This window comes from Cebidichthys violaceus, unplaced genomic scaffold, assembly GCF_023349555.1.
Source record: "Cebidichthys violaceus isolate CVI_PGR_0920_01 unplaced genomic scaffold, fCebVio1.0.p SCAF_9, whole genome shotgun sequence".
In the NCBI taxonomy this organism is placed as follows: Eukaryota; Metazoa; Chordata; class Actinopteri; order Perciformes; family Stichaeidae; genus Cebidichthys; species Cebidichthys violaceus.
In genome coordinates this window covers 7901368-7927530 of record NW_027176975.1, presented here as the reverse complement: position 1 = coordinate 7927530, position 26163 = coordinate 7901368, and the positions used below count along the sequence as shown (strand labels likewise).

The window sequence follows — 26163 nt, the reverse complement described above, 5'->3', positions numbered from 1 at the left end:
CCACAAGATGGCATGAAGCTCAAATGTTCCCATGTCAGGAACATATAACAAGCACAGAGACCATGTATTCCATGTCCATGTGTGTTTTAGTTTAGGTCACTTATTTATCTATTTACATTGAATGTATTTGCGTGAAAAAAAAACATTACAATAAGGAGATCACAGTATTTTGTCTCATTCAGGGAAACTTAAGTTGACGTTTAATTTGAAAGATGTGGACAACTACCCAATTCTTGATGTGGGAAACTATATCCAATGGAGATTATTGTCAGATTTTAATGCTAGAAATCTGATCTGTCTTTGCTTTTCAGGGTTTTTTTTCAATTGCTAACACACTTAAATAACATATTTATCAAGACGGACTCCCAGAGAGCAAATCTTCAGCTCAAGTCTCAAAAACACAATTTCTGCTTTGCACCCAACTTGTTTGCCATTTCAAAACACTGCCATTCAAAATGCAGTGTGTATTGACCAATTGGCCAACTGGCCAATACACATGTCCCCCCCCCCCCCCCCCCCCCCCGGCCAAACACCTATTATCAACTCATCAATCAGGATAATAGCTCTAAAAGAAAGACAGTTCCTATTTACAACAACAATGGAAGACAACAAAACAAGCAAGAGGCCTGTTTTCAAAAAAATCTATTAGCAATTAGAAAACAAAACACTATAATCCATGCTTTCTTTTTTTCTTTTTATGTACTATATTGTATTTAGAATATGCTTTTTTCTGATAATCAGTGCAAAATACAACATTTGGACATGATTTGATAGATTGATTGATTTTACAATGTGAAGAAAAATAGATGTCATCATAAAGTACAACACACTCTTGTGTGTTGTACTTTATATATTTATGTACTTGGCTCTAACAATATCTTTGAAAAATATAAACGACACTACATCATTAGAAAGGTGGACATGTTAAAAGTGATTAAGATTGAGTTAAGATATCACTGCGTATGAGTCGTTTATAAATCATTGATTAGTGTTACATGTTTCATTTTGCATAAGATCTGTGGTGTTTCGCTATTTGTGGGTGTGGCTGTGTGAATTGTGTGTCGTGTCTTGACATAATTGTTCCAGTTTTTGAAATCGTGCTAAAGCAAATGTAAAAAACTGTAATTATAAGCCTGTTCTATAGACACTGGGCCACCCAATGGAGGCCCTGCGTGTGTCTTTAAGAGGCGTGTTAGAGGAGGTGGAGTTGTGATCGCAGTGTACGAGCAGCACTCAGCTGATGAGAGGGCTGCCGCTTGCAGACAGGAGACAGGATCCATGGCAACAATCATGGCAGGTGGGGGCAACAAAACAATATTTCTAAAATTGTGTTTGTTTTGAGGGTGCAGACTAAGTGAAGTTGTGTCAGATTGTAAATATGTCCTGTGTGGGACTGTTTGTGCTGTGTTTTAGAGGCAGAGACCCGACAGAGGCTGCTGCGCACCGTCAAGAAGGAGGTGGGTGTTTTCAACTCAGCACTTATCGCATCGGAAAAACAAACATGTTAGTTTGTATGAAGCTGGACAGTTTCACCCTGCGCACTGATTGAATTAGCCTTTTAGTGACACTTGTACTAAACGATCCGTCTTTTCCTGATGATGACACCTGAGATAAATGACTTGGATGCTCTTCTGAATCCAAACCTCTTTGAAAAGATTAGAAAACAAGCCCATATCAAATAGCAGATCACTAACAGTAGTCTTGAAGTATTTATCTTCTTGTTCTCTATATATCTTATTCCCTGTTTTGGGTGTTGGTGTTGCAGCTCAGTAATTACACGGGTGGAGAAGCAGCATGAAGGAAACAGATTGTGTTTGTGGTGTTTATGGCACAGCAAACCATCAGCCTTCTGCCGAGCCATTTGGTTGTTACAGTCAAACAAAATGCGTGTGTGTGTGTGTGTGTGTGTGTGTGTGTGTGAGAGAGAGAGAGATGGAAGCAGCTATGGTGGTCTGTTCAGCTGGTCTTCAGCACTTCATGTCACTCATCATCATTTGAGGACATTCAAATCATAAATGACGTTTCTTCTTAGAGATCTTCATCTTTGTGAATACTCAGAAAGCTTACCGCAGTCTTTTGCTGTAGATTTTAGGTCCCAACCTTTGGAAAGAGGACATATGGAGCATGAAGATCTCTGACACGTAAAGCCTGTTACATGGTAGCAAATAGTGCTGAGGCTGAGATGCAACGCTCAAATTGCATGAACATCCATTTGGATGCAGAAGAATAATGATTTGTTTACTATTTCTGAAGTCTGTTTTCTTTGTTTTGTCTAAAGAAAACTGCTTAAGATTCACACCAGCTATATGATCCTTTTCTGGACCTGATTATTACGGCTTAATATCATCACATAGGGCCTGCTGAGGGTGCTTACTGTTATTCTAGTGAAACTACCCTACAGCCTTCATCTGATATGAAGGATTGAAGTCCAGTACTTTTCGATTGTAGCTGTCAAACATATTCGAATATTCACGAGTTATTTCTATGTATTATTCTTGGTTAACTGCATTTAGGCCACAGGGTTGGGTTGCACCAGCTATTCATAAATCCATTACCAAGTTTGTTCTTCATAAGATATTTCAACTAGCTAGTTTCACACTAGTGACATTTACTAAATCTTAATCTTGCACCATTCAGGGTTCAACGATAATGTTTTTTTTCCCAATTGCCTGGTTGGGCAAGTGGGTCAGAAATCGACTTTGCAAAATGCAATTTTATAAATATTTACATCACTATTTAACAGTATTTTGATCCAGTGTCACGTCCAATGTGTGGACTATACTTCTATTACTCTTAATAAACTGCTTATCTTATATACTGAACATTAGCAAGCCATTGTTAGCTTTTGCCTGTTGGTTCAGGTAACCTTAGCTACCCAACAGTCACACCTGCCAGTTACTGCGCGTTACTAATAACTCGCTAGTCTGTGTAGTGAAACCTGTTTTAATGTAGGTAGTGTTGCATTCAATTTCCACTTAGTAATCACTTTCGTCATAATTAATTAACTTTGAACTTGTGTTTACTTTGTAGTACTGTTGAGGTTTTTGTTTACCTTTGTTTGTTCAGGGAAGGTTTTCACAAAAGCACTATCACCTTACCTAACATTTACAGATCAACAGTAATGTACAGTCAACCCTGGGAGCTTTCCAGCATCCCCTAAACTATTGTACTGCTGTTTGTTTTGTACACTTAAAAACTGAAGTAGTGGAACATTAACAGTATTTTTTTTAGAGAATGTTAGGCTACTCATTTCCTTTTCCTGGCCAGATTTATACTATAGGGGCACTTTGTTTAACCTCCGTTTGTTAACAGTTGATGGATTTGTTTCATTAGTTTCATCTCACATTGCTTCATAAATTACAAGACTTTATTTCTACAAAGTAAACAAAGATAAAATCTCATCCTGGATCTTGTGAAAGCAGGAATGAGGAGACTTTGGTCTGATTTGTTTTCTTCCGAGCTCTGTTTGCAGTCTTATCAGTGAAGACCAGACCCTTTTCATAATTAATCCTGCCTCCTGTGTGCTGATATTGCCTTACTGGGATTCACTTACAGTGTACTGTTTACCACAAATGCAACCTGATGGAGTCTGTAGATGGAACAACACAGTATGATAGCTCACTTTATTCACAGATAGCACTTCATGAAAATCAGCATTAATCCAGATGGGTTAACAAATAATTAAAATGTATTAATTGGTATGAGTTATTCCCCTTTAATGGAAGATAGATGTTGTTTGTACTGTTTTCCCTTCAGTTTATAGTTATTATTACTCTGTGTGGGTCATACCATATGGCGTCTCTATGCTATGTGTTCTCACGCTCTCCTTGTCCAGCTGGTTGTGTGCCACCAGTCTGCTCAGATATACCTGGATGTGGGCCATTATCCAGAGAGTGCAGGACGTCTGTAGCAGCGGAATTACCTTCTGGCACACACTGGTTTGAATGAGAGCTCCTATTTGCCTTAGCTTTGATACAGAGCACCTCTCAGTCTGGCTCTTTTCTCTTTGTGCTGCTCTGATCGTACCTCTGAATTGTGCTCCTCGCTCACACAAACACGAACACACACCTGTGTTTGCTAAAGGAGAGAGAGGGAGAGAGGGAGGGAGAGAGAGACTATTAGAAGAGCAGGCCACATATATCTGCACCATTGACTTTGCTGTATGGTTACTCAGGACAAGGTTTCAGGCAGTGGAGTGTAACATAATCCACCAGTCTTGTGCTGTGTTTTCTGTTTGATAGAGATTTTCTGATTCCTGGTAACACGTTGATATAAAACATTACAACAGGGTTGCTTCATAATGCAGGAACAAGCTGCAGGAAAATCATCAAATATTATTGTTGTCATAGAAACTGATTACACTGAGACTATTATACAGTTTTTGACCGTTCTAGGTGAGTGTATTCATAATCAGGTTTTGGTATGGATGAGATAGGATTACCTAGTGAGTTTATGCATCATTATAATCAAACAGAACTACAAGGTGCTGTTGGTGTGACAGTTGAGGTAATACTATGCAGCAGCTTTATGGTCCACCTCTACCTTGAGGGATGCTGTGTGTGTCATATTAAAATGATTTCAGTTAGAGACGGAAAGTTCACTCTGGAACTAGGAAGGTGACAAAACAATCTCACTGCAAGGTTGAGCCAACATGGGCAAGAAGTCTAAATGAAAGTACACAGAAAAACATGCAAATTGAACATCTACACTATGCCAACTCCCATTGGATGAAGAAGATCATGTTATATGACCGAAAGGTCCAGAACAGCTACTGAATGGACTTTGTGGGGAGCGATTGTCTTGTCGTTATTCCAGGTGCTCTTGTGGTTGCAATGATTTTTGTGATGGAATCACTGCACTGATGGTTGATCTATGTGCGTATCCATTATTAAATTGTTATTCAAATAGTAGAGTCTTAATTCAGATGTCCAATTCTAAATCAAAAGTGAAGCTTTATGCATGGATTAACATGCATAACCAATGATGATTTTTCTTTTTTTCCCTTCATTCGTCAGTGGCCAAAGAGAGATGATGAATAATGAAGGGTGGATGTTAATGGATGGGGCTTTCTCTCTGACTCTTATTTCTTGGCTCTGCTATTGCTTGAGCTAATTGGAATACTCTGAAGATCTTTTATCACTCTGACGGAGGCCCTCAGGCTACAGTAGTTAGTTCACAGCAGATTCATCAGGCTTTGCCGCTGTAAAAGAAGCATTTAATGGATGTTGTCACATCACGCACATTGTTTTATCTGTAAATTCTTGTGAATATATATTTTGTGGTGCCATTTTAGTAGATACTAAATGTTAAATTCTGTGTAGATTTGTGCTTTACTGAACACACTAGGACTCTTGATGGCTGGATGATATGTAAAACAATGAAAGCACAGTACATCTGGATATTATTAGTTACTGTAGCCAGGGAGCTGCAATAAGGTTTTTGTTTATTTCAGCGATGAATGAATGTTGTTGATGCATCTTCTTAGGCGAAAGCGATCCACGGTGAGACATGTGCCGTCTCCATAGAAACCTGCAGGTTGTCTGAGCCTAGACACTTCACCAATGAATTCCTTAGAGGCCTGATCTGTAGCCCAGATGAAAGAGATGAGAAAACACAAGGAGTCTGCGCCATCAAGTTGGCAGCAAATCAATCAGCTTCCTGTATGTCAGATGCACTCATAAAGAAAATTAGGGTCTATAGCCCCCCTGTGTTTTGTATGTGTGTGTGTGTGTGTGTGTGTGTGTGTGTGTGTGTTGTACATGTAGACTTTATATAAGTGTGATTGTGAACGGAGCGGGTGTGCATCACATCAGACTGACGCTGACTGCGAACAGGCAACATTTGCATAATGACTGTTGTCTAATTAGTGAATGTGTATATATACAGTATATATATATATATATATATATATATATATATATATATATATATATATATATATATATATATATATATTTATCATATTTGGAGATTAGTCATCTTGCATTAACAGTAAGGTGCAATCAGTGCTCAGTGGGCAGATTTTTTCAAGTACCATCACGAAAAAACAAGTTGTTCTGTGCTTCTCTCAATTTCGGACTTACAAGTAGGACGATATGTACTGCTTTTAGGTCCAGTGTGTATGCTTATAGGGGATCTTTTTGCAGAAATTAAATATAATATTCTTATGTTGGTGTATAATCACCTGAAACTAAGAATCATGGTGTATTTGTCAGCTCAGAAACAGTCATGTTGCACTGCCATGTTTCTACTGATGCCCAGAACGGACAAACCAAACACTGGCTCCTGAGAGAGCCTTCCCTTATTTTACTCTACCTTAAGGCCACCGTCATTCTTTTAAAGGGAGGGGTGAGCGAAGGTTAATCAGTTGGATTCAATCTGTAACCTCACCGTTAGGTGCCATTAAATCCTACACGCTGGACCTTTAAGTAAAACATCACAGTACATCTTCCACCACTGAAAGTTCCAGGTATTATAATCCATCCGTCTACAGCAAGTAAACTAGATATTAATTATTATTGGTCTATAAATTTGAGCCGTAGTTGAAAAAACCTGAAGACAGAACTTTATATCCTGGAAAGTTTTATGATCAAGCTGTAAATATCAAACTGTGGAAACTGATATTGTTAGACAGCTGGCTGCTTTTTGACCACTGAACTGTCACACAGGGAACGATTTCTTCACACCACCGAAGAATTGAATCAATGTGCAGATTGGAAAGAAAGATAAAATAGAGCAGAGGGAGCGTCAGCCACTGGAGTGAATAGCTGTGTGTGTCTGTGTAGCGGGTGAACTTGGCAGTGTAATATGGTCGTTGTGGACAGACTCATTTCAACAGGAAATTACAGCTATCTGCGTGGCCGTGTCCAGAGGTTGCTATTCCCCATGCAGATTGCAGAGCGTTGCCCACACAGGGAGGCGTCTCCATAGCCACCAGAGGGATTGATTTATCAGTTGTCTTAACTATTGGTCTGTAGCTGATGTCAGGCCAATGGGGAGAGGGGCACATTGCTGTGACGATAAAAGCCAACTAATGAGCTAATGAGTTACCTTGTAAGCATGTGTGTGACCTCCAATTTTTTTAAGAAGTTGGGTCTGAATGAATAGGATGTCATTAGCCTTTGATGTAACAGAATCAATTGCTCCCGCTGAGGATTACGAACTGTTCAGAAAAGGGGCTCTGTGATGGATGAACGCCCCTCCCCTCCCTTTATTCTCCCACCCCCATTTCCCAGTAGAGGTCCTTGGGATGAAAGCTGGTGACTCATCTGCCAATTTAACATGCATTGTTCCCACTCAGTGTTTTTCTTCCTCTTTACTTTTCAACCCCAGTTCACCTCTGAGTCCTATGCTCTCGTTCCATCAGCTTACCCTATTTTTTGTATATACATTTTTATAAAGTCTCATAATTGTTCTCTGACGTATATTCTCACCAACTCACCCCTCACTGACTGTGTGTATCACTTGTGGCATGTTAATGAATGAGTCATCCAGCATCTGGCATGTCATCGACAGGTGAAGCAGATTATGGAGGAGGCAGTCACCAGGAAATTTGTTCACGAAGACAGCAGCCATATTGTGTCCTTTTGTGGTGAGTAACCAACAAACATGAACGAATCACACGGCAAATGCTCCTTTTATAACTTCTTCAGCTTTAACAATTCTGCCACACTGAAAAAAGCCTGAGTATTTTCTTTTTATTCAAATCATTCCTGATATTGTCTATTTTAGTTTTTTGTGTCACCTTTATATTGTAATTTTGAATTTATTACCTTCCATATATTAATTTTAACCTGTTGATTTTATTTCTCTTTCTTTAACTTTACACTAATTACTTCAATTTCCATTGATATCGCTCCATTTTCATCATGCATATCTATTTAGCACAAATGACTTTACGCAAAACACATCTACCTAGGTCTAACATTGATCACAGGACAAAAAAACATTTACCAACAATCATTTGCATAAAGAAATATTCTTAACATAATATACATGCAGTAGTCTAGAATACCTGGCAACAGCAATCTTAGTCCATCAGAGAAGATATAATAAAGTAGTAGTCCTTATTATTGGATTGGTTTTCCTATAATAGAGGTCTTTGTCCAACAAAAAGAACATATTTGCATTATTACATCTCGAGAAGGAAGTTGAGGTTTCACCTGCTTCATTAAAAACAGACAGTCGGCCCAGTGACGTAAAGTCCCACATCATCAGCATAACTTTTATAACAATCATATAATCAGTGTAATATAGAAATAAAGGACATTTAAAGTTCAGTATTTCACCAAATGTTATTGTTCTTGCCTCCAAATGGCACTAACAGAGTGCAGCATGAATCCTGTGAGAAACACGCTGCCCACATGCAGGCGCTCACACTAGTCAGATGTCTGGCTCAGCCCAGAGCTGTGATCAATAACAAGTTATATTTTGGGATTTCAGTGGGAATAAATTACTTTCAGCTTGCAGAAAATTGGATATTTTTACTAGCTGGAAGCCATGCGTGCAGACGAAGACTTCACAAGTACTTCTTAACTCGTGTGATGAGACTCTGAGAAAATGTAGGAAATTGTATTCATGGTATAAAGAAGTGAACAGTAATGAAACATCCCCTTATTACCATGGAGAAAATAGTTTGAATATTATATTACAGTCATTTAGCTGACACTTTTATCCAAAGCAATTTACAATTCAGTATCTATCTACACACCGTAGGCACAACGTATGGGAGCAATTTTTGGGGTTAAGTGTCTTGCTCAAGGACACATTGACATGAGACTAGCAGAGCAGGAGCCGGGGATCGAACCACCAACTCTCTGATTGAAAGGCAGCCCTGCTCTCCACTTAGTCACGGTCACCCCCACTATAATAAGTTCTCTTTATCGTGTGGGTAAATATGTGCGAAGAGCTGCACCAACAAGCATACAGAGTTGGATCTCTGTAGGCCTGTCTGCTCTATATCGTTGTCTCACGGCGATGGGCGAGACCACTATATTGAGTAACAAATAGTGAGAAACAAAAATCTGTATTAGTATAAGACACAGTTTTATCAGCTGTTGTCAGATGAAGACACACACACACACACACACACACACACACACACACACACACACACAAATAGCTCTGTTCATAATGTGAAAATAATTTACAGTACAGTTCAAATGTATATTAAATCAGCATAATAAAATTATGTTGGACATCTTTCGCACCCAGTTGTCAGCTCACCCCAATTCTCTTTTTATGGTTTTATTTTCCCTTGGACGATAATGAAAATAATTTGTCACAGACCACAGATTTAGATGAAAGTGTTTTTTATGCCCCCATGGCGGCGACAGTCGTGACTGAGACATTATGTTTTCGAGTCCATGCGATGCATTGAACGTGATATCTGTGGAACGCCTGGAGGGAATTTCTTCAAATTTGGCACAAACTTCCACTCCACTCGCACTCAAGGATGAATTGTTCATATTTTGGAGGTCAAAGGTCAATGTGACATCACAAAACATGTTTTTTTGTCCATAAATCAAGAATGAATATGCTAATTATGCTAATTTCACACAAATATCTAAAAGGGTACAATTATGAAGTGATTACATTTTGGACACACGTAAATTGCAACACAAGTGGTTGGCGATAATTCTAGTTTTTTATTTTTTATTTTATATCAATCAGTATTGAGGCCATTGTATGTGCTGTTTGCATTGTTGTTTTTAACTAGTGCTTTAAAGTCTGTGTGTCATCATTATTCTTGGCCTGTGGTGTGGACATTATCCGCTATTAAAGCCTGTAATAGCTGCTGGTCAGTCTGAGGCCTGTCTTTCTTCTACTACTATCATACGTCCCAGTGGACAAAAAGAAGTTAAGGATGACCCTCTCATCTTTCTATTTTGTTGTCAGCCAGCTTCCGCCTCCTCCTGTGATCCTTACAGGCAGTGAGTCTTGCTACTATACATCCTCTTTCAGCTGCGGTCTGTTTAGAGATGAGAGGGAGTAGAGGATGGGAGAGGAGCTCGGCCAGCTCACCGGGGAGCAATTAGCCTCCATCATCATGGCTACTTTGATGAGGCGCACAGGCAGGCTCTGAAATTCAGACGCTGTGGAGGGAATGTGTGTCAGAAAGCCACCGTTGACTTGAGTTATGAAGCAATGAAAAGTGGCATAGCAAAACCACCATGCATTGTAGTTTTGATCTTAGTCAGTAAAGTCGACACATCTTTTTCTGTTGTAGCTATCTAAATAGTTTGCGTGTCGCAGCTAAATGACTTGAAGATTGATTAATCAATGTGCTGCAAACTTAAAACATGTTTTATGAAAATCCTAATGTTTGTATGTAATTACAATTTGACCAACTTTGTAGCCAAAGGGAGCAAAGTTGTGACTAAAGTTAGACTGGCAGCCAAATCAGTTGAAATTCATCTCACTATAGTTGCAAATTAGACTAGTGATGGTAATGTTTTTAAAGCAGCATTTGATTTATTCATGATATCAACTACAACCATTTATCATAAATGTAGTACTACTTCAATTCTTTTTGTATATTCCTATCACATGCTCTACACTACAAGCTCTTAGCTAACGGTGCTAACGGTGTTTACCTGAGGGGGAACATGATGGTGGGCGCTATGCTTCAGTGACGACGCTGTCGTCGGGGCGGCTTTATAATCTGTAACCGCCGTATGGGAGCAGTGCAGGCGGCACACTCAAGCCAGTGGGGCACGCTCACATGCACTAATATGCACTAAACAGCATGCGCGGCTGGCTGGTTGTGTCAACAAAGCAAGGAGAAGCTCGGATAACAACACACACAGAGGGAGAGCATCTTCATTCTCTGCTCAGATAGACATTAATCCACTATATCTATAGCAAATAGTTGTTTGCTGTTTATTAATGCTCCGGATGTTGTATATGGCTCAATTGAATGATAGAAAAGTAAATATAATTACATATAGAGGTATATTAAATTGGTGGTGAAGCGTCACATATTTCGATCTGCAACAAATGGCTGTTTATTAATCAGCAATCAACTGATTAATCATTTTGTCTATGAAATTACTAACATGCAAATGCTCACAAATCAGAAGCTGTGGTCACTAAATTTATTTTGAATTATATTAGATAAAGAACACAAATGATAAATTGACCAATTATTTAACCATTAACCATTAGATAATGTTTCTATGGATCCACTTATTGACTTATTGACTTTTCATTTCAGCATTGTCGATGTTAAGACTGTTTGTTCCTTTGGCTGCTGTGAGTGAAGTGTTACTCTCTGTCACTGTCTAAGAGTCTTTTAATGCACTCAGTTGCCACAGATACAGGATGGTTAGAGGCAATTTACCATGTCAGCTGTTTTTACTATGGAGGACCACACAAAGGACTGATCCAACTGACATGATCTCATGTTCTTGTCAGTGCTGTTTGTGATTATTGTTGTAGGAACTTTGGTCAGATCACACATTTCATTTTACAGAATACCTGTTCTATCTCCCTGCCTTTTGCCATCTGAGACTAATTAACAAAAACAATGAGAGTAAGGAGGATGAACTATATTTTGGAGACCTTTTAATGTTACCCTTTGTGCTGACATTTAGCTTCTTGCAGATGAGGAGCAAAATGAAGGAAGAGAGAGAGAGACGAAAGCAAAAATTGACATATTTTGATAACAAGAAAACTGAAAGTTGATGGCTGTGATGACACTTGTATTGCCCTGGTATAAGTTATTAACAGAGATGGTGGTAACAGCAGTGACAGAGAAAGTGATGTACTGAGCGATATGATAAAGGGCGGGATAGAAGCTGTGTTTGAAGGAGTGAGGATGATGGAGACAGAGAGAGATCGTGATGCTGATGAGCTGCCGCCACCCCCCCTCCCCCCTCCGCTCTTCTCTCCCAGAGCTCCACGGCTCCATCAACAGGGGTTCCCATGGCAACACCAGCCTTCCCCCTGACCCCATGTGAACAGAGCCACAGGATTAGTCCTGAAAGAGAACTCAAATGTCAACACAGCTCCAGGTGCTGCCACGTAGGCATGAGAGGGAAGAGGGCTGTCTGCTTTTGTGCACGTGTGTCACCGTGTCATCGACTTGTGTGTCCATGACAGCTTATTGGACGAACATTGTTCATGCAAAGATGATTAAGTGAAGGCCTGAATTTGTTAAAATGTTTTTTTTTCTCCATCCAGAAAATCCATTTAAGAAATATGCAGTCTTTAACCCGGAATAACCACTTCTCCTGAAAATGTAGCAGAATGGTTTGATTATGTATTCAGCACAAACACAACACACATTTTCAAGATATGTAAAGAAGTGTTAATGGCACCAGTTGCCACAAGCTTAATTTCATTTTTAAATGCACAGTGTCAACCGATATGTATGTAGGCTATAAGCCATATAAACACCATATTAAACGCATAAATACAGAAGATATTCACTGTACAGAATTGCAGATGGTGAAGAAACTCACTTGACATCTGAAATGTTTCAGATTCCCTGGAAAGTGCGTAGACACTGAGTTCATTATCCCGGTAAAATAAAGTTAACTGAATTGAAGTGGTTGTATGACATGTCTGCCAAGTATTTTGTGCCACAAAACTTCTGGATAACTTATTGACATCAATTAGTATTTGTGTCACAACATATCAAGCGCTAATATCCCAAACTTGAATTTTTTTTTTTAATTCAATTTTAAATGATTTTAAGTGTTACAAATTAAAGCTGTACTTTTAGATATTTTTATGTTAACAATTGGTCCATGGCATCTTTCAGCTGAGCAAGATACTTTTTCCAGCAGTTTGTGGTGACTAAAACGGAGCTCAAAGGAGAGACTAAGCTGTCTGCTGTCCTTTATTGATATGCTCTTCCTGCATATAATATTAGCAAAATGCACTTTGGTAAAGAGTACATATGTTTCTGTCCACACAGCTGCAGTGGAGGCATGTGTTCTGCATGGGCTGAGACGGCGAGCAGCCGGCTTTCTGCGTAGCAACAAGATTGCAGCACTCTTCATGAAGGTGGGAAAGAACTTCGTCCCAGCTGAGGAGCTGTGTAGGAAGGCCCAGGAGCTTGAGCAGATCATCGAGACAAAGTGAGAGACGCACACTTCCTGGCTCGTTGTCACACATCACAGCAGACTTCAAAGCTTACATCAAAGCCTGGTGTGAGCGAAAGCACTGAAAACAAATGGCTGTCTGCTTACTTGAAGGGCTTTTTTTACTATGAAAAGCCTTTAAATAATTCATGTATTTGAGCTTTTATGAATCATGAATCAGTGATGCCATTAGCGTCAAGCAGATGCAGTTTTACTCAATGGAATTCTAAACTATGTTATACTTGTATTGTTTATATTGAAACCTGTAAATCCCCTCCTCCTGCAGACGAAGTCAAAGCTTGCAAAGTCAGGACAGCCTTCGCAAGATGCCCCGACTGCCCGGTCTCACCCCACAGGGAGTCAAGAACCTGTGGATCCGGGCGGCTCTATTTGAGAAGGTGTTGGACAAGATCGTCCTCTACCTGGTGGAGAACAGCAGGTACGTTGAGAAGGGTCAATGAAACGGCTGTTTCTGTTACAAGAACTTTATGTCCCCTCAAAACCACCCTTTTATGTTTGTCTTACAGTAAATACTACGAGAAAGAGGCTGTTCTAATGGACCCTGTGGACGGACCTATCCTTGCCTCTTTGTTAGGTAATTATTTGTGACATTGTAAGCATTTGTGTCTTTTAATGTTGTCATCTTGCATTATGTGCCACACTCTGTTTGAGCTCATGTTTTTTTTTCAGTACAAAAGCTTGTTCCTGGATCAGTATCCTATACAGGGACATTGTGGTGCCCTTTTTTCATTTTTTTTCATTTGTACTAATGCTGCATTCACATGGAATCAGGCAGATGCCAGACGAACCACACCCTCTGGACGGCATCAGAAGAACAAACAAACAGTCCTACGGCAAAAAAAAACATGTGCCGATATATTGCTATGGTGATGGAATAAAATATATTAAATTAAATCATTTTATGTAACTATTCCAGTAATGCATGTCGCTATAAATTGCTGCTTTCTCATAATATTTTAGTACAAACTTAGCGATAAGTTAGATTATTTTAACTTTGGACTGCAATGCTGTCTACCGTTACTGTTGCCGGTATTCTCTGCCAGCATCACCTAATTTTACTGTCCTGCTCTCGTCCACTTAAATATTGGTTTGCCGACTGCCTGATTCCATGTGAATGAAACATAATAGCCAGTCCCTCCTGTACTTCAGTCTTTGTTTCTGCACTTGACCACAGGAGTGTTTAGACTCAAGCAATAAGTGCTAATAGGCTAACCAGTAGAGGTCCGTCCTGGTGCAACAGGGACATGATGCCTCACCAGCCTCCCGCCAGTGAACATTGACAGTTTTTTTAGGCCGAGCCAGAAGCATTGCTTCTGGTGCTGAATGTGGCCAATTGGATCAATTTGACCTGTACTTTTTAGATTAGGCTGGTATAATTTTGTACCCTAATGCAGTGATTCCCGACCAAGAGAGTTACAAGATAATTCGAGGGCTCGTGAGTTGATTAACAAGACAGGAAAGCAGAAAAAACACATTTCTGCCACACAAAATTTGGTTTATATATATTTATTTTTTTAGTTTCACCGTTTGCTTGTGAATTTGTGGATAATCTTGCATCTTCAAGTCCCTGAAAAAAAACATTGTCTATTTGAGAAACATAATCTCTATTTGAACTAGCCATTACCTTTCAATTTATGCAATACAATTTATTTTAAGGGTTGCAAGCCAAAAGGGTTGGGAGCCAATGCTCTAAACTATCATAACATTCTTTGTACATTCATGGTGGTTCAAAAGGGAGCTTATCTGAGGCGTGTTCCAATATATGACTGAAAAATCTACCTTTTAGTACGAAAATGTACCCCTTCTCTTCCCCTACTTTTGAGTGTGCTCATTGATGTTTAGGATAATCCGGTGCTGATCACTGGTTAGCGAAATCTTATACCCAGTGTCTGCTCTATGTAACTGTTCACCTTCACTCAACAGTTGGACCTTGTGCTTTGGAGTACACAAAGATGAAGACAGCCGACCACTTCTGGACAGACCCTTCTGCTGACGAGTTGGTGCAAAGACATCGTATCCATGGTGGTCACTGCAGACAGGATTCTCCCACTAAGAGGCCTGCACTGTGTGTGAGTATTAAAACTGGTAATACAGTAGATGAACATGCAGAATTAGTGCCAGGCTTGTTTTAGTTTATCTCGCATGTCTAGCTGGCAGAGTTTTAGTGTGATCAGTTTCATTCTCTTCTGAGTCTGATTAAAGAGGACTTGCTAAAATTACTGCATAAAGTGAAGTAGCGTGTCCCAGGAGAAAGAACAGAGTGTATCTGAGACCTTCATACTTGTTAAATGTTCAGGTTACCAGTGAACCAAGTCAACTCATCTGTCTCACAGCACCATAATGCTCTTTTCAGTTGCTTGGTGCTGTGTATTTGTTTCTGTGTATATTCCAAACAAAAGCATAAGTCATTGGCATCAGGAACAAGAGAGGATGCATGCATTGGTGCACATGAATGACTCTCATATTTCTCTTATCTTGAGTCATGTGAAAACAAAATGTTATTCATTGAAAATGGCTGTACTGTGACTGGCCAGCTGTAAGTAATTCTGCAAAGATAGTCATCAGTTCAGAACCAGTTTACGATGTTTGTTATCTGATGTGGTATATTTTGTGTCTGTGTTGTGCAGATCCAGAAGCGACACTCCAGCAGCAGCATGGATGAACGCCCTTCCCCCTCGCCATCAGCTCGTGAATATGTGGAGTCGCTGCATCAAAACAGCAGAGTGACCCTACTGTTTGGCAAAAACAATGTGCTTGTACAACCGGTAACTGTCTGATGCTTCTTAATCACTCATAGCTGTATAGGTATGACAACCCCAGAAATATATATACTGTATATATCAATTTAAAAGCTAGAAGTTTACAGAAGATAATCAATTATTTCTCCACACTGTCCAAAGTCTGCTGCAACAACGTTTTATAAACAGACTGACAATAGTTCCGTTTGACAATAGTTCTGCTAAAAAGTGTCATTAACACCAGAGGAATATTTATTTGCAAGTTAAAGCCATGAACAAAATACTACTTTGCATATTGTATTGTCATCCCATACATTTCAGAACACTGTACAATACCCTGATATGCACCCAGGTTAATAAGACCAAACTGTAAAATGTATGACTATGCTGCAATAACTGTAATACATGTCAGTTATTCTTTGTTTATATGTGTTACCATTGTAAATACATGCACATGACTGCCGTACTTAGCATTTTCTTCATCCTCGCGGTTGTTTCAGAGGGACGACATGGAGGCTATCCCAGGTTACCTCTCTCTGCACCAGAATGCTGACCTCATGACCCTGAAGTGGACACCCAACCAGCTCATGAACGGCTCTGTTGCAGACTTGGACTACGAACACAGGTGCAAAATTATGCAGCTGCAAAATGGTTCATGATTATGGCGATTGTGTCTGTCTACAAAGCCTGTGTTTGATGATATTAGCGATCCTTCTCATATAAGAATATCTAACGTGTCAACACTCGTTGTTTATCTTAACGTCTTTTATCAGCTGTTTGTGTAACACTCGGGTGTTACTGAATAATGCAGTGTGTTTGTGGGTGGCTCGGGGCTCAGTATGCAGAGTCAAGCTGCTGATCTGATGAGGCTTATTTTGAGCACTCCAGCAGCCAGCAGATGGTTTATTGACTGAGGCGCTGTCAGACATCTCTCAAACCCGCAAACTGTGTTATGTTCCTGTGCCTATGCATGGTTCGTCTCACCAAAAAAATGTATTATTGTATTAGTCAACTCAGCTCCTGCTCATCTGTGCGCACTCTCCCCACTACTCTTCTTATTTGCCATAAAATGAATTGTCCTTGAGATTTGATATTCGATTGATATTCCCTGTCGATTTGCTTTTCACTGTTCACTGGTGATCCACGCGGTGTGCTAAGACTTTATTGACTATGTATTTGATTCATGTTTTTCAGTGTATACTGGGATTATGCCATGACCATCCCTCTGGGGGAAATAGTTTACTTACACTGTCATCAACAAGGTGGGTCCTCACAAACCTTAACAGCACAATTCTGACTCTGTGTTTGGGTGTAATTTCTGCCTTCTATATTTGTTATAACTGTCTGCAATTAAACACAGCTGTCAAATAAAATGGCATCATGAATAATTAAACCAAGAAAACATCTCCTGCAGTTGACAGTGGGGGGACGGTGGTGCTGGTCAGTCAGGATGGGATACAGAGACCTCCATTTCGCTTCCCCAGAGGAGGCCACTTGCTCCAGTTCCTCTCCTGCCTGGAGAACGGCCTGCTTCCCCACGGCCAGCTGGACCCTCCACTCTGGTCTCAGAGGGGAAAGGTCAGCATTTGAGGTTTTTTCTTTGGAGTCGCTCCCTGGCTTCACATCCAGAACATAAATTACACATATCAGCCATTCTTCAAGAAAAAGAGCACTGAAATGCAAAATCACTGATCAATAAATCCCTAAAAAAACACATTTAGAAATAGATGCACTGCGTTGTTGTGATATTGGTTGGAGTGATACTAATCAAAGCGTGGCTTAATGTTCCCTCTGCACCACCACACAAAAAGTGTCTTCTTGAATTGATGTTTTTGATTGGACTGTGAGTAGCATTGTATCTGCAGCTAAACAGAATAATGAAAACCACCCACGCATACTCAAACACTATTAATAAGCTGAAGCATGCAGAGACTCATCATCTTTAATTCGCATGGATGGTTTAGCTGGGCTCTAATGGTTGAGGCATTTTTGTTGTTGGCATTAGTTTAATATCAGTTGTATTCTCATTGCAGGGGAAGGTGTTTCCCAAGCTGCGTAACAGGGTTCCTCAGGGATCTGGATCCTCAGACTCGGTCTCGGATAAGGAGGAGGACGAGGCCACAGACTATGTCTTCCGCATCCTCTTTCCAAACAGCCAGTCAGAGTTTGGTGAGATTCCTTCCAGAGAAGCAAATAAATATTAGCAGCACCCACGAGCTTCTCCAATTTGTTGTATTTTTATGAAAATGCTACTCGTTGTTTGTTACAGTAACTGTAACCCATCCTCCCCATCTGACTTCCTCCCTCTCCCTTCAACTGAGTGGACAGTCCCCCTCCAAAACAGGGATCCTGGTTGTACCCAAGAGGTCCTGCAGCTGTCCTGAAGAATCCCCCTCATTCACAGGACACGGCTGTAACACTGTCACACCTCGGCTCGTCTGTCAGCTTGCTTTAACTCTCTGCACCTGACCTGTCCTGCGCCTCTGGCAAAGTTTATTGATGTGCATTGTTATTAAAGCCCCTCCCACTCCCTGCCGCCTTGTGTCACCCCTTTTTACTGCATTACAGCGCAGTAACCTTTTAACAGCCAATAGGTGAATAACTGATTAATTGAATCTGGCTTATGGCGTATCGCTCAATTGATCTATCTCTCTATAATATTGTAATAGAATATGACAGCTTCATGCTTTCAAATTGTGCATCTATTCCAGATTGCATGAATGTTTTGTTTTTATGCTTTATCTTTGCTCCAAGGAGTCAAGCGCAAACAAATTGTACTCTGAAGTGCTTTCAGCTGATCACAATTGATGAGCATAATTCTGCTTATGCAAAGAGTTTCCAACTGTGTTTAAATCTTCTAAGTGCAAATTGAATTGTTGTTCAAAGCCTCTGTAACATAATGCTTTTGTGACAATGATTGTTTGTGTGTGCGTGCATGTTGCAGTGACTCCTCCAGACTTGATGGATCAGGGAGCTACAATGTGGCATCCCACTCTCAGGAAGTCCTCGTGTTCCTCTTGTTCTCAAGGGAGCTTTTCTGATGGGGCGACGCCCAAAGGCTGCAACCATGAGAGGTTAGACATAAGCACGCTTCAAGCTAGACTGAGTTGTGCTACATTGGATTGGGACAGAGAAACTGCTGAAGACACAAAGTAACAAACCTGACATCCCTCAGTGCCGACCAGAAATCCTCAACAATAGAGACAAAACTGAGAAAGGAGAAAAGATACAATAACTTTGCAATTACCCAGGAAGACAATTATCTGACATTTCCCTCTCTGACATGAGATTGTGTTTTGAAAATGAGGTGATAAGCGAGGCTGATAAGATGGTTGAAGGCTATGAAACAAAGGCAAGCCTCCGGGCCAATTTGTTCATATGTCAGGTAATCATTTGAATGATAAAAGGTTAGACCCAACACTGTAATAAACTCTACATTAGACACAGTATCTCAGCACAATATGAGTAACTTCTTATGTTTGATGATTGTCCTTAAGGACGGAGAAGAGAAAAGTGAGTCCTCGACATAAGGCTCTGTGCTGTATCTTCCTGCAGGGCTCCTCTGAAGCTGCTGTGCGACAACATGAAGAATCAGATCATCTCTCGGGCGTTTTATGGCTGTAAGTGACTGCTTAATGTTTACCCTGAAAATCCTTAAATATTAGCATCTATTCACATTCACTTTGAAAATGTGTTGGAGGTAGTACGTAATATCCTCATTTCAATTATCACTACCATCTGCAGAGCCATTCAGTAATGAACTGTATTGTCAACCAGGGTTGGCATACTGCCGTCACCTGTCCACTGTGCGTACACACCTCTCTGCTCTCGTCAATCACACCATTGTGGCGCCCGAGGTGCCGTGCGATGCCTACAAAGGGCTCACTACGGATGTGTGGCAGACCTTCCTCCAGGACTGCACAGTAAGCACCGCTGGTGTCACAGCACTGCAACCCAAACCTCACATTGCTGCAGACAGTATGCTGTGTGCACGTACACACACATAAACACACACACACACACACACACACACACACACACACACACATGCATGTCCACTCCCAGGCTCTGTCTTTCACTCTGTCAGTCTTCTGTCTCATCCATATTCATCCTCTGCTAATCATGTGGCTCACACCATTAGTCTCACAACAGTGTGTATGAAGCGTGACTAATGGCCCTGTCAGTCTTAAAGTCCACATTTATTTGGACATCAGTTACATTTACCTAATGCCATGGAGGGTTTGAACTGAACATAAAAAAAGGATTTTACATGTTTTGTAAGCAAATATTTGTTTTATAACTGGTTTGTTTTTTTGTGAATAACACTAATGTAATATTTGATCTATCTTAGCCATCACAAAAGTGAATCAGTTAATTGACCGCAGAAACAGATGTTTAACAAACAATGGTCCATTTATTAGCTCATCTCATGATTAGTGATATATGTCTGCTCTGTTATGGTAACATAAGTGGTTTAATTTAACTTTTACAATTTGTTTAAACCAATTTCTCTAGTAATGTATTTTTCTTTGAGTTACCCTGTCAAACACATACAGATCTGTATGAAAATGTAACTAATATGGAGAGACACAACATAACCCTTTAAACACTTAATTAAACAAAAGATTAGTGGTTGAGTAACAGTTGAGGACAGTTGCATTTAAACTGGATTTAACTTACATTAGATTTGTATTTATCTTCCTGTGAAGTACATTTAAAATACTGAGCACATACATACTGTATAATCACACACACAGATGCACCAGTGCATGTAATCTTTACCATCTACCAACCTCTCCTGCATTAGTCATTACCTGCATTCACAGTAAAAGCTACCATGAGGCCTCCTCTACAGGCTACCATGTTGGTAATGCTGTTGTTCTGAAGCACTAATGAATGTTTTAAACATGCAGATAGTGATAATTGTACTTTTAATGAAGGGGCAAACCCAAAAATGTATTAAAAAAAGTAATTTTATCTTTTGTCTTCAGGCATACGATGAGAAGGAGCTGCTTCGTCTGGTCTACTTCGGTGGTGTGGACGCCTCGCTGCGTAAAGAGGTGTGGCCTTTTCTGCTGGGTCATTACCAGTTTGGAATGTCAGAAGCTGAGAGGAAAGAGGTTTGTAGTTTGCACGATTATGGCTTTGCATTTAAAGTATTTTCAACCTGAACCACTGACCCTTGATCGCTCACCCCTCACCCCAGGTGGACGAACAGGTCCAAGTGTGCTACCAACAGACCATGCGTGAGTGGCTCGGCTGTGAGGAGATTGTCCGCCAGCGGGAGAAGGAGCAGCATGCTGCTGCATTAGCAAAGTGCTCCTCGGGAGCGAGCATGGACATCTCCAGTCAGAAGATGATCCACCACAACTCCACTGTCAGCAATGAGGTGATGCAGTAATGCTCACTTATATTCAGAGTTAGGAAATAAATGTGTCCAATTTTACAAGTAAAGGTCTGTTTACTAGTTACAGGGAGTACAGTTGCATAACTGTTGAGCAACTCTCCGTAGCTCGTAGCTTTCTATTCTATAACAAATCTGCATGATAAAAGACAATTATCAAGATGAGAAGGTCTAAAGAGAATATTGGTTGCATCATGTGAAAGGTAGAATCAAACAGTTTTGGGGCTTGGCCCATGCCTGGAACTTGTAACCCTTATTTTTACCTGCAACTGTACTCAATTCCAATACTCACCAGAGTATACCTTTAATGTGAGCACAGCACATCATGAGCCAATGATAACAAAGATGCATATCAGTAAAACATATTTTTATATAATAATATATTGGTTTGAATATCTTTATTACCCAGTCCCCCCAGAGCTCAGACAGGCAGAGTCTGGCTCGCCTGCAGAGTGACTCCAGCAGCAGCACACAGGTATCAACTACTCACCATATTACAGCCTGCATAACCTTCTAAAAATGGTCTTTCATGCAAACTGAATGACTCTTCTGTTAGAGTTTTTAGACTTCTAATATCCTGATCCTAAAGTAATGCATGTGATCTCAACCAATACTCCTCATCCCTGCATTCTCTCCCTTGCTAGTTCTTCACATCCTCCCATCCCTTCCCCTGGAGTAGCCTGCTTCCCTTTGGCTTGTTCTTTCAGGTGTTTGAGTCCATTGAGGAGGTTGATCAGATCGAGACGGAGCCCAAGAGCGAGGAAGCCAAACAGGTGCCAAAGATACCCAATGGAGCTCTGCAGAACGGGATGAACTCTCCCGACTCTGGACATCCCTCCTCCCGCAACTTCTCAGTCACTTCCGGCCTGTCGGACGGCTCACTCAGCACAGAGGACAGCACTGCACCTGATACGATCCCGAGATCTGCAGCTGTTCCTCAGGCACCCCAGAGCCCAGTCAAACATGCAGCGGTAGAAAGCGAATGTCTGACAGATGAGATGGACAGCCAGGTGAGAGGTAAAGTGAAGAACAAAGAGGAGGAGGAGAAAGCACCTGATGTGTCCAAATCTGCCAAAAATACCAAGCCTGAGGAGCTGGTGAAGGCCAACAAAGACACAAGTCTGCAACCCAAAACACAAGAAACTGTTGAGGAGTCTGGAGCCATTCAAACAGAGGTGCCCGAGTGTGAAAATAGAGATGCACTGGCAGACATTAAAGGAGTTACATCTGTAGAGTCAGGGGAAACAGAAAAAGAAGTGCCTGATGACGATACTATGATGGTGTCAGCAGCTGCTACAGGATCAAAAGGAGAACTTGTTGAGCAAAGTCTTAAAAAAGCAGTAGAAGTGAGTATTGAGGAAACTTCAAAGCGTAATAAATGTGCAGAAACAAATGTAGAAAAGACGAATGAAATGGACGGATCAAAGTCAAGTAAACCACAAGAAGTTTTATTGACAGATTGGAGAGAAAATATATCCATTGATCACAAGACTCCTGAAGTTGAAAAGAGCCTAGTTTTGTCAGCCAACACCGGGGTCTCGAGACCAAGAGAGGCCTACTTTGTCTCCCAGACAGACGAAGCTGAGGTTATGACTGAATCTGATGAGTCTCCCTCAGCCTTAGAGATGGAGGAGATCCCAATAGCCAAAGTTTCCATGGTGCCTTTGAGCAGGAAGGGACACTGTCAAGCATCGTCTTTCTCTGAGGACTCGGCCCCCCACATAGAGCTCAGGCAGGAGGACGAGCAGGTAAAGCGCAGTGCAGACAGCACAAAGCCCATCCTGTGTTTGGAGCCAGAGATGGAGAGCCTTTACCCTAACTTTGACTCTCTCGCCGAGTCTGGAGACACCAAGAATGAAGCGACCTCTCAAGAATCTGCTGGGAGTACCTTCTCTGTATGCACACGTATTTTTAACGTGTTTAAAATTAATTTATGCTAGGGCAATACAACACTATTATGAGCTTGATTTATCTAATAATTTATATATTTATTGTTTGTTTCAGCAAGAGCTTTTGGACTTGTACACATTAAATCTGCACCGCATTGAAAAGGATGTCCAGCGCTGTGACCGAAACTATTGGTACTTCACTCCTGCCAACCTGGAGAAACTGCGCAACATCATGTGCAGGTAAAACACTGACAGCATCAGGGATGTAATAAAGAGTGTGAACATGATCATTTTACCCATCGTCATATAAATGGCTTATCTACCTTTCAGGGTTCATGGTTTGTGCTAATGTTTGGATTACAATAATACCCCCACCCCATCAAATGCATGATTTATACCCTTTTGAGGAACATTGGCTAAATGTACAGTGCATGGCTGTTAAGGGAAAACACATAACTTTTTCTTTTTTTTTTACATTTTTTACATGTGTGACCAGTTTTTAAAGATGTAGGCCTTCAGTAGGAACAAAGGGGCTTGGGGCGGAGTGCTACAGACAGGCTAGGGGAGTCAGAAAATAATGAGAGACAGAATAACACATTATTGGTTTGAGGATTTTCATAGGATTTGCAGACAGTAAGAAAAAATATAAATACAATGCCAGACTTACCTTTTAACAGTAATAGACCTCCACATAAGCACAAGTGAAGGGCTACTCATAATAGGAAAAAATTAGTACCTCTAAAATATCATATTTACACCTTCGAGAAGCCTACTCATTTTGCACTTTCGGAGTACTTGAATATTATTGTGAAAAACGAATGTTTAACAGTATTGATGAAAGATGTGGAAATACCTCTAAATCCAGAGCAGTTTATGACTCAGCGTATGAGTGGCAGATAAAAACAGCTGAAGACACTTTAGTTCACTTCTCTTGGTTGCATATTTACAGCTATATCTGGAGGCACCTTGACATCGGTTACGTACAGGGCATGTGTGATCTGCTGGCTCCACTTCTAGTCATTCTGGATGATGGTGAGTCAACACCGAATCACTTCTCTTATCTGACATTTGGTGCATTTTTATAGTTATTGATGGAGCAACAGAGGATAGTTTGCCCACTCACTTTCTCACCCCAGCTTCCTCGCTCTGTTTCCTTTATTTTCAGAGGCCATGGCCTTCAGCTGTTTCACTGAGCTCATGAAGAGAATGAATCAAAACTTTCCACACGGAGGAGCTATGGATACTCACTTTGCCAACATGCGCTCTCTAATCCAGGTAACACAGTACTAGTAAAGTCTTTACAGATACTGTAGCAGTCGGGCATCACTAAATCCATTCATTACCAACAAACCTTTTCCTCTCATTTTGTGTTGTTCTGACTCTCCTCTGATCCGCTCTCTCTGCAGATCCTGGATTCTGAGCTGTTTGAGCTAATGCACCAGAATGGAGACTACACCCACTTCTACTTCTGCTACCGTTGGTTTCTCCTAGACTTCAAGCGAGGTAAAGTGACGGCATGGTGCAAAAGAGTTTTGCCAATTAGAGGAGTAGTTGATTCACTCCTCTTTAAGCTCCGTTGGTGGATAAAACACAAACCACTTGGCAGCTCGGTAACAAGACATTTAGTTATTATCAAGTCTTGGAAAGGATTTTCAAGACAGTTATATTTATGGAAAACCATTTCTGAGAGTTGCTTATGAAATAATTGTCATGGACTGCAGCTGGATAGATAGTTTTTTTTAGTTATTCAGACTCATCAAATGGCTTGTTTTGTCACCTGGGTATCTTAGTATAACCTCCCTGCTTCCAATCTTATCTCTCTCCGCTGATAACTGCCCTTCCTGTAAACTCTGACTCCCATCCGAGCCCTCAAACACCGATTTGGACCGACTCCCGTGTCTTTATGTCATTTGTGTTCCAGAGCTGGTGTACGACGACGTGTTTGCAGTGTGGGAAACGATCTGGGCAGCCAAGTGTGTCTCTTCTAGTCACTTTGTCCTCTTCATTGCCCTGGCGCTGGTGGAGATCTACAGGGACATAATCCTGGAGAACAACATGGACTTTACTGACATCATTAAGTTCTTCAATGGTAAAATATGTCACTTGACAGCTGACGTTCATATAAATATATGTTAAAGGTGCCCTCGTATGATATTTGACATTACAAATCAGTATTACTGGTCACGAGTAATTCTGTTCGGCCTGCCCAAACAGTTGTGCAATGTCTTCTGTGAATGTGAGCATTTTCTATGTATGGAAAGCAACAAAGACAAGCTATCAAGTTGCAATATGGGAATTGTAGAAACCAGCATTGGAAGAGCTTGACTTAAACTATGAACTAAAAGTCAGAATACCTTATGTTGCCTTCTGCTGCACCAATTTTTTCCCATTCTTTTAAAAATCTGTCTTTTGCAAGTCCTCCAACATTGAAAGCATGATAATGGTACTAAGATGAAGTCCTGATTGAGCTTTACCAAAGGAAGAAGCTCTGATTGGGTTAGTTGTGTTTTAACCAGGGAAACCGCTGTCAGTGAGCACAAGACCAGACCTATTTGAATACAAATTTGTAACATGAAAGGAAACAGTCATAGGTCTGGATCCAGGCTACAAATGTATAGAAGAGCTATACTAAATATCTAGAGTTATTGAATGTCAAATAGCAACCTACAATGAAATGATATACAAGCTACTAGCTGTTACACGTCTGTTCAGATGTTCTCTGGACATTTTAGGAAATAATATCATCCATTTGTGTTTTTTTTGTCTTTCAGAAATGGCTGAGCACCACAACATAAAGAAAATATTGACCATGGCCAGAGATCTGGTGTGCAAGGTGCAAATTCTTATAGAGAACAAGTGATTGTGCTCTTTGTCTTCTTCTTCCTTCCAAGTAAAGTGTGATCGGCTGTAGCAGCACAGGATTCAAATACATCTGAGCACACATGCTCTCTCTCACACACACACACACACACACACACACACACACACACACACACACACACACACACACACACACACACACA

The 26163-nt window shown here is 40.6% G+C and overlaps 1 protein-coding gene across 2 annotated transcripts; it reads left to right on the top strand.

Annotated features, from left to right (window-relative positions):
- Positions 1-1238: 1238 nt before the first annotated feature.
- Positions 1239-26163, top strand: sgsm1a (small G protein signaling modulator 1a). 2 transcript variants are annotated; one of them, XM_068703268.1, is made up of 25 exons: positions 1239-1297; positions 1414-1457; positions 7516-7591; positions 12923-13085; positions 13375-13527; positions 13616-13683; positions 15033-15178; positions 15737-15874; positions 16348-16472; positions 17042-17109; positions 17262-17425; positions 17881-18016; positions 18792-18921; positions 19403-19467; positions 19625-19770; positions 20839-20967; positions 21054-21236; positions 21661-21726; positions 21959-23146; positions 23256-23380; positions 24090-24172; positions 24306-24415; positions 24547-24643; positions 25062-25229; positions 25912-26163. In XM_068703268.1, the coding sequence occupies exons 1-25, from the start codon at positions 1279-1281 to the stop codon at positions 25998-26000; spliced, it is 3879 nt and encodes a 1292-aa protein (XP_068559369.1). In that variant the 5' UTR covers positions 1239-1278; the 3' UTR covers positions 26001-26163. The 2 variants fall into 2 exon arrangements, with proteins under 2 accessions (XP_068559369.1, XP_068559368.1); XM_068703267.1 differs by having other exon boundaries at positions 21896-23146.